General features: G+C 33.7%; 1 protein-coding gene across 1 annotated transcript; it reads left to right on the forward strand.

The window, feature by feature from the left end:
- Positions 1-7224: 7224 nt before the first annotated feature.
- On the forward strand, positions 7225-7979 carry LOC106125218 (uncharacterized). The gene is made up of 2 exons (XM_013322327.1): positions 7225-7516; positions 7789-7979. The coding sequence occupies exons 1-2, from the start codon at positions 7319-7321 to the stop codon at positions 7927-7929; spliced, it is 339 nt and encodes a 112-aa protein (XP_013177781.1). The 5' UTR covers positions 7225-7318; the 3' UTR covers positions 7930-7979.
- Positions 7980-9004: the final 1025 nt, after the last annotated feature.

The raw sequence follows: 9004 nt of genomic DNA on the forward strand, positions 1-9004 counted from the left end.
CTAGTGTCGGCACAGGCGCGAACTTAGCCAGTAACATTTAATATTAAGCAGATTGCTTCGCACTTCGCAACGAGAGAGGGCTCCATGGAGAAGTATCTTACCACTTAAAGGATGATCTATACTTACTGTATAATGCAACAGTCTTCTTTGTATTGATACCAGTATTAGCAATATTTCATCGTAGACTGCACAGTTTGGCTAAGACGATTTTTAGGATTGTGTGTGTTGTTCAACATGATCCAATAGCAATGAAAGACATTTGGATTAGGTCTGGCAAAGTTTCTATACTGTGGCCACTTCGTGTGTTAGCAAACGAGCTGCTCAATATTTACTAATTATCATGCAAATTTTGTAAATAAACATACGAAGTTAATGTGAGATATATTATTTAGCAGATATGTGCTACATGTTTTTTAAAACAGCACACGGCTCATACGCAAATTGTTGGAGCTCGTTGTGTTATAATTGGTGTAGTTAGGGACATATTTGTGTGTTACGACGCGCGCCTCATGAATACATAATGGTTTGCGGGAAGAGGGAAAAATTATTCCGAGGGAACGAGTGGGGTTGTCATTAGAGAGAGCTCGTCTTCGGTAAATTAACTTTATATTTCAGTAACTACACGATGGAGTTACCTAAAAGCTGGCAATTATTTTTAGTCGCTCTGGTTGGTCCGGGTATAATTACTTCAGGGCTTTGTTTGATAAATAATATATTAGGTTTGTATAATTTAGTGTTGTATCCGTGGTCAATTATAATGATTTGGTTAGCTGAAGTTTATTTTGCAACGGTTTGAATTGCGAATGATTTTTAATTTAGTGACCATTTTTAACGGACATAGAGGTTTTGGAATATGTTTTATTATATAGAAAACAGACAATAAGTTTAAAAGTAAAACGCTTGCGTCGAAAGTAAGATTAAGTGACAAGTTACAATTGTTATTCAACAGTAAGTTCAACAGTGAGCAATGCGCGCTCGCACTGCTTCCTTGCAAGAGGCTGCTTTGTGAGAGGCCACTTAAAACTTTTTGTAAGAATAACTTTCTACTACAAATTCTCGGAACTTGACATAATATTTCTTGAATTCTTAAAAGTCACAGACGTAGAATGAGCACTTTGTAATTTGCAACAAGGTTTTTTAACATAAATAAATGAAAGGAAAATATTTTCTTTTTAATATAATCAATGAAATGTTTAAAACAACTGAATCCCATATTTTAACATAAGAATAAAGAAATATCTAAGATCGAATATGTGATAAAAAGTGTATAAGCGATATGAATGTACATATTTGATGTACACATGCGCCCGCTGGCGGATCTGGCGGGATTCATAGCCCGCTCCCAGGTGCGACGTCAATGTCACAATCATAAAATGGAAATAACAATAGGAATCCGGTTCGTCCATAACTCTATACTGAATGTAGTTACTTTTTTCTTCATTTGTCTGTTGAATACAATTTATGTCGTTACGTATAACGAGAATTTCCTTGCCGTGTTTACAACCTCAAGCTTCGGATTTATTTTTTATCTTGTAAATTGTACTACTATTCTATTTACGGTTCCATATATTAATTCAAAAATAAGTTGTACTTTTGTTGACATGAATTAGTATAAAATAATATAAGAAGAAAAAAGGTAACAAAGCGTGTTGTGTTGTGGGACACGGCCAGGCGGCGCCGCATTCATTCCATTACACCTGCGAACTTGTTTAACAAATCAGTAGGATGACGAAACAAATACAGCAATTCCTACCTATTTTCACTTTCCAATTGTTCGGCGGCGGTTGTTTTTGTGCCCTCCCCCGCACTACCCCGCGTCCCCCAGCGTCCCCTCGCGGCTGATTGACGACACTGACAAGTTGAGATTGCTCCGCAACTGAACTTGTTACAATGTTTACACAACATTTTCTATTTTATGCCGATCTGAAAAACATTTTGTTTATCCGCCTTTTCAGCTTTATTTAGTTTTGGTTGTGTGATTATTTTTGTAAATACTTTCTGTCACTTTTAGATAAATTAAAAGAAATTTTTCATTGTTAATTTTCAATCTATTCGTTACTTACTTGATGGTTCTGTATGATGTTACGTGGATGTGAACTTTTCACTTCTTTATCAAGTGTATATCATTGAACTTGAAAAATACTTGCATATTTATTAAAACAAAACCCTATAGAGTTTAGATGATATCTTATTTAAAACCTTTTTATTTGATTTAAGTTGGAAATATTTTATGACAATATATCAAAGTTTCCATCTTTAGAACAAAAAGATCAACACTGATAGATCTTTTCGGTCGTACAGTTTAATTGGTTCACATTTGGTCTAGACTCGAACATAAATAAAACAGTAGCCAATTTTCATACATCGACTGTAAAATGAGATAGCCGATCTGCATAGAGACGAGCCGTACGTATGTATTCAGCTGTAAAAGGCGCTAAACAAAGGCTAACAAATTCTGTGTGGACACGTATTTGTTTAAAAATCAATATTTGTTTTTAAATGTATTGTCTACGGAGTCGGCTGCCAGGTTTTTTCAAACTGAACTGATGTAGTTGGTTGAATTGTATAGACATAAAACGATTTGAGAAACTTTAAAACTGTTTGTTATCGTATCGTCATCGACAATAATTTTTTATTAAATTTTTTGCAGCGCTCCCTATCGGGCGTAAAGTAAATCAAAAATCTCATACTAATTTTAATATAATTGACAATGACGATATGAAGGCGCTTGACGCAAATATTAGTCCTGGGCCTACTATGTTCAGATAATCGAAGTTTTCACCTACGTTAGACGTTAGAATATTAAATGAAATACCAAGCTAATATAATAACTGTGGTGAGTTTTTATTAACATTTCATTGTACCTAAGATGTTATATACGAAATTGAAATATAATTATGGGTCTATAGAATTTTATAAAAATAATAAAATACAGGCAAAAGAAATCGGCACAGAAAAATTACGAGCAACATTTTCCCGCGGGGTGAAAAGAAGACTTGTGTTCAAAGTTAATTAGGCCATTCCGCGTGGATCATAGCAAAGCGACGGTGGAAGATTTAAAACGAGCCTCTACACGTTGAAGTTCAACCTATTTTAATTGTGAATTTCAAAATGAATTTCTGTAAATGAAATCTCTAACTTCGTCCAATGATTTATATAGGATTTATCACAATCATACATCACAACCCAATATCAGATCTAAGTTTCAAAATTAGGATCGAGGACTCCAGCTTGGTCTTAGATCATAAACTCTGTTATGGCGAGTTTAATGACAACCACTTCTGTTTTAAAAGGCAAGTAAAACACACATAAAATTGTACACAATTGTATAAATAAGTAGCGATACAGCTTTTCGAGTTATTCCGCTCCAATGAAACCTGGTCGGTATTATTGTTTTAAGTTGTAAAGAGCAGCGGCTGCGGGTGACAGCGCCACCTATTGTGAACTTGAGAGCCGCGCACGAAGGCTTCAGTACCGCGGCTCCACGGCTCAAGAGATGTAGCGAGAACCTCAACAATAGCGCTAAGTTATAATCAATTTAGCTTAATTTACAAGCCTATTGTTAACAGTTAATCGCTTATTGCTGTCAAGAGGATATACTAGACTATGTAATTACATAGACATTTCTCTTTACTGAATTATTATAAAATTATTGCAAATGGAAATAATTTTAGTAAGTTCCCTAACTGTGGCAGATTTCAAGATTTCGACAGTATATGTGTAGTGGTATAGGCCCCTTGTGGTATTTTATTTTATAAAACTTGCAAAGCTTGATAAAGGTTGTGGTCGAAGTATCGGCATGTTTGATCAACAAGATTTAAATTAAAAATGTTGTAAGATTTTTACTACCACAGGCAGTTAATATTTTCCGAGACATTCCCTCAGCGTAAGTTACATTATTTCTAATCTATACTACGAAACTATTTAAAAGACCGAGTCAGTACCTGTGAGATTCTGACACCACAATCTCTGTGTAAAACATATCGTCATCTTCGACACTACAAAGATAACGCTATATTTTATACGGAGATTTTGAGTTCAGAAATCCACGGTTAATCTTATAACTATGAACACATTGTGCAAATACAATAAAAATGTAAAAACATAATTCGCTCTGAAATTGTGACTTAAGTCGCTACAGGATTTGCGATGTTTTCAGGATAAAAAAACGATACGGCCTGCTTTTGTTAGCGACTGCCTTTGTCTCAAACAAGATAGTTATCGGGTATTCACTTGTTTACCTGCTGTTGTTCTTTTTTAATAAGCCATGTCTTATCTTTATAAAGGACTGGACATCTACTTTAATGACTTCATTGAAGTTACCTTGTTTATTCTTTTGTTTCTTTAATTATTTTAATCAAGAACTACATTTTTTTAAATTATTCGAATAATAAATGTAACAATAAATTAAAACACATTTCTCAACACTCAATACACTTAACTTTATCTTGTAACGGCTTAGATTTGACTTGATTATTTCGGGCGATTGCTATTATTGGGCGATGTCGGTCTCCAGTGGAGAGCCCTTCCGCCGAGTGCGCTCGGCTAACCGTAGAGCACTTCATTGGCCCTTCGCTGCGAACCTATTACGGTGTTTAGTCGATACTCACGGGAATACAGACATTTATTTGTTGCCATTTTGTATCCTTTTATAGAACCTTATAAAATTACTAAACATTATAATATACTATTAGTGTGTTGTTTGTTTTTTTAGAATTAAATTGTTTCTATTTGTCTTTATACTCCCATTTTATTAGTGACATAAATAACATATCGTATCATATATTATTGTATTTTTGCTACATATGCCAGTTTGCCAATTAGCTCTTATTGTCGGGTTCATACGAAACTGTAAACTCATGCCCGTCATTTTCATCTTTTAAAGTAAATGTTCTCATTGGAACACTGATAAGGCTAGTATTATTTTTAGTAAGTAATGTTTATTACATTATCAAAAATTAAGTTTGATTTTATAAGATTCAGTATGATATTATTATATGACCACATCCGCCAATATTGTCACGAAAAGGTATTTGGACCTGCTTCTTATACAAACGCAAAATACTCTTATGCAAAAGTAAACTTTGGTTAAGTAAAGTTACGTTTGGTCTATGAAGCAGATACGACTCTCTGGATAACTCTTTGAAATAATACTAAAGTATTTGTTTAGTCAGTGAAATACGTGAAGCATCTCAGTATGAACACCCGGAATGCCTTAATCACTATTTAATTATCCGTAACTTCACTTCGCGCTGCCGAAAAGAGCTAAACTTGGTTGATTACCCCATGTTTTTGTTATTAACCCCTCCTGCCTACACCCTTTTTAAGTACATTACAATCAAATGTCATATTAAAAGGTTGATAATTACGAAATAAAATGTAGGTTTTACGACCAAATTCAAGTGTCATTTACATAAAGTGTTATTAATTACTATAATTTATTATTTCTATTTAAAATACAGAATTTATAATAATGATAAAATATCAATGACATAAAGAGAAGAGGAATCGTGGAAAGTGGCTGCGGAAAATGCTAAGCAATCTTAGTACACTCAATAGCAAAAAGTTCGGGGAGAAATGAAAAATATCGAATTTCACAGGCACCGTAGCGTTGTAATATTAATGCCGGCGGAGCTCGGGCTTACGAACGCAATAAAAACAAACAAATTGCACGTAAAATAATACTGTGAGCTGTGGCGTTGTCTCGCGGGAATTTGTTCTGATGCCCTCTTAAATCCTTATTTATATGATAACGTTATAATTCATCGCGGTCCACACACCCCCCACCCCCCCGCTTGGCCGCTCCTCTACACACCTTTCTAAAAAAAACAACCTCTTTAAGATTTACTTTTATTAAACTTAAACTTCCATCTCTACTGCGAAAACATCTTTCTTCATTTAAAACTCTATTCAACTAAATACTGAGAAATTTCGTAATGTTCTTTAAATTTTGACCTTTCATAAGAGAAGAAATCTTAGCCAGTAAATCTCCAAGCAGTATTATTATTTCGTTATGTTCCTAAGAAACTGCATATATGTATAGGTTTTGGTAAAACCGTAAGATGAATATGTATGGTTAATAAAATTTCATTAGGAAAGTTGGCGTGGATACATTGCAAACTTTCGTTCACAATTCATTATTAAAACGATGTATAGAGTCACTAAAAGTTTTGTTATAAAGTGCTGACACGTTATCGCGTCGTAAAACAAAAGTAATGACCGCGCTGCGTGGCGCACTGTACACTGTATCCATCTCGGAGAGGATGTATCTCTTTGTGGTGCGGACTATTTACTTCTGAATATATTTCATAGCCGTTACAAAGCACCAAACAATTTCTCACGGCAATATTTTACGTCGCCATATTTTATGGATAATAGCGTTATCTCTTTTTATTTGTTTTTTTTTTATTCGATTCAGAATTATTAGCATTGGTATGATTATTATCTTCCTATATAAAGTAGCATTAATTTTATTCAAATTAACCGTTTGTTTTAAGTATGGAAACTAGATTTGTAACTAAACATTAACCAGAACTGAGACAAAACACTGCAGTGAGGTTGACCTTGAATGCTTTTTAATACTTTCAAATCTATAAGCATATTATAACAAACAACATACAAATACAATACTTTTTTTATATTTTTATTTCCTTTGGTCATGTGAGGCCGAGCATTTTTATATCCTCCGCCATTGAACGGTCTGACACAACTGAAAAGTAATTACCCCTTATCATTCAATAAACTTGATTAGGTAAACCATATTTATTTATAATACTTAATACCTTATTACTTTATTCATAATAATTTCCTTTAACGTTAACAAAAAACAAAAAAGCGACTTCAAATTATCTTTTCAACAAATAGCTTTTATATTGTTGTTTAATTTTCTTATAAAAAAAGTACAACGAACTAATTTATAATCTTAGTCTTTCCACATAAATTTAATTGATAGTTATGCATTTCTACGTAATTTTAATTACGATAACAAAAATAGAGGACTTGGCGTTAATTGCTTTGATAATTGGAAAGAGCAATATTATTACTATATTCTATTACTTTTTTATTAATAAAATACAGATGTTCTGATCATAAAGTCATCCGAATAGTTTTATCTGATATTACTTGGAATGTATTCGTTTTTGAGAAATAACATTGACAATAGATATTGCGTTGTCATGATAAGATGGAAGACATGATTCACAGAACCACTCACTGATAATTCTTACTTTGCTCCAGTATAAAACACAGTGATTCCTACATCTTCACACGCGACTACGCTATTAATAAGACGTTTATTGATCTCACGAATAGTGTTAAAATGTCTCCTTTGTCAGTGTCTGTCTTAGTGTTTGGTGTAATTTTCATTGGATGTGTAAGCACTGATCATCTTAATTTAGGTACAAGTGTAAACGGGCAGTTGGCTTACGTCACAAATGTTAAATTATCCGCTGTACCATTTAAAGTCCGCGTGAAAAATGTATTTTACACTAACGAAACGAGTCCTAAAGTAATAAAGGTAAGACGGTAAAATATTTTTATTAAAATCTTGATTTACTCGTAGTAGTTGTTAATTGTACAATATGGTTCTTTTTTATATCATAAGGTGGCATGGCATGGTCAAGTAACCCTTAATACAAGCAATGTTATGTTTATTTTATGGTGAAATTTTCAAAAGTATCGTTAGCTTATTTATGTCCCCAACGAAAGGCTCAGAGGCTACCCAATTTAGGGCTGTCTAAGCCGTATACAACCACACTTGTCGTAACTGATAAATTGTTAATGTTCCAGGGTATAACAGCCATAGATTCCCTCAACTCAAAAGCGAGGGCGACAGTGACGGCGGGCGGGGTTGGAGCCACATTCGCTAACATTAAACTGAAGAGCGAACGCGGCGAAGGATTGAATTATCAAATACAAATATTTGTATAACATTTGTAACTTATTGTAAATTTATTAAAGCAAAAATATTATTATGCATTCAATCTGAATTTATTAAAACATATCTTTCATTGTAATAATATAGAATAAGGTTATGCGTAACTGATATAACTGTCATGTGCTATGATCCGAATTAAATTTTGATAGTAAACTTCCAGAGCATTTTATAGGTGAGATTGTGAAGGTGTTATGTAAATTTAAAGCCAGGTGAAAATGTTCGGGACACAGCGCGCTCGCCGGACAACGGCCACCGGCAAGTGACGCGTACGGTATAGGCTAGGAGCCAATTAATTTACAACCAAACATTTTATACGGGGTGATTTTTCTCTAACTTTAAAATTAACATGTGTTCAGAGAGGTGATTGACCCAGTTGATATGATAAAAGTCAAACAATAAAAACACATGTTTAATTAACGAAAGAAGAACAACTATGCGAGGTCATACTACAGTTATAAATAAGGTAATAGGACACAAATCTTAGTACATATTTGGAAATAAGGTATTATAAATAGACAAGTATTAATTTCTGTTATTATAGATTTAAAGTTGTACTTATCCTAAAAATAATGATCTTATTTCACGAACATATTAGTATTCCATTATATTAACGAAATGATAGTGAATGAATCTATTTGTAGTTGTAGCTAAAACAATCAGTTTTTCGTGCACATATTCAGGGTACAAAAATACCGGACTCCGTAGCTACAGGCTACAGTGTTGACTCGGCGGCGATGAATATGCAGCGAGCGGCGTGGGCGTGGGCGTGGCCTAAACTCTTGTAAACCTTTGTTTGCCCGTCGATATTGGATCCCAGGCTTATCGTCCACTTTGATGCAGTCCACCGAAATATTTACTGTTTATCTAAAGTCACCCGAACGGAACGACACGCTCGCAAATGAATATTTTATGTAGCGTTTAAATTTTCTAAATTATTGGATTTTGTTGTTTGGTGTTGGTTTCAGCTATGGGTGTATATATATAATATATAATAATTTAACAGTATTAGATATCGAAGTGTGAACACGACTATGGAATAAACGTGTAATCATTTTGTTTATTTTTATA

The sequence above is a fragment of the Papilio xuthus genome, unplaced genomic scaffold (genome assembly GCF_000836235.2).
Source record: "Papilio xuthus unplaced genomic scaffold, Pxut_1.1 DF825928.1, whole genome shotgun sequence".
In the NCBI taxonomy this organism is placed as follows: Eukaryota; Metazoa; Arthropoda; class Insecta; order Lepidoptera; family Papilionidae; genus Papilio; species Papilio xuthus.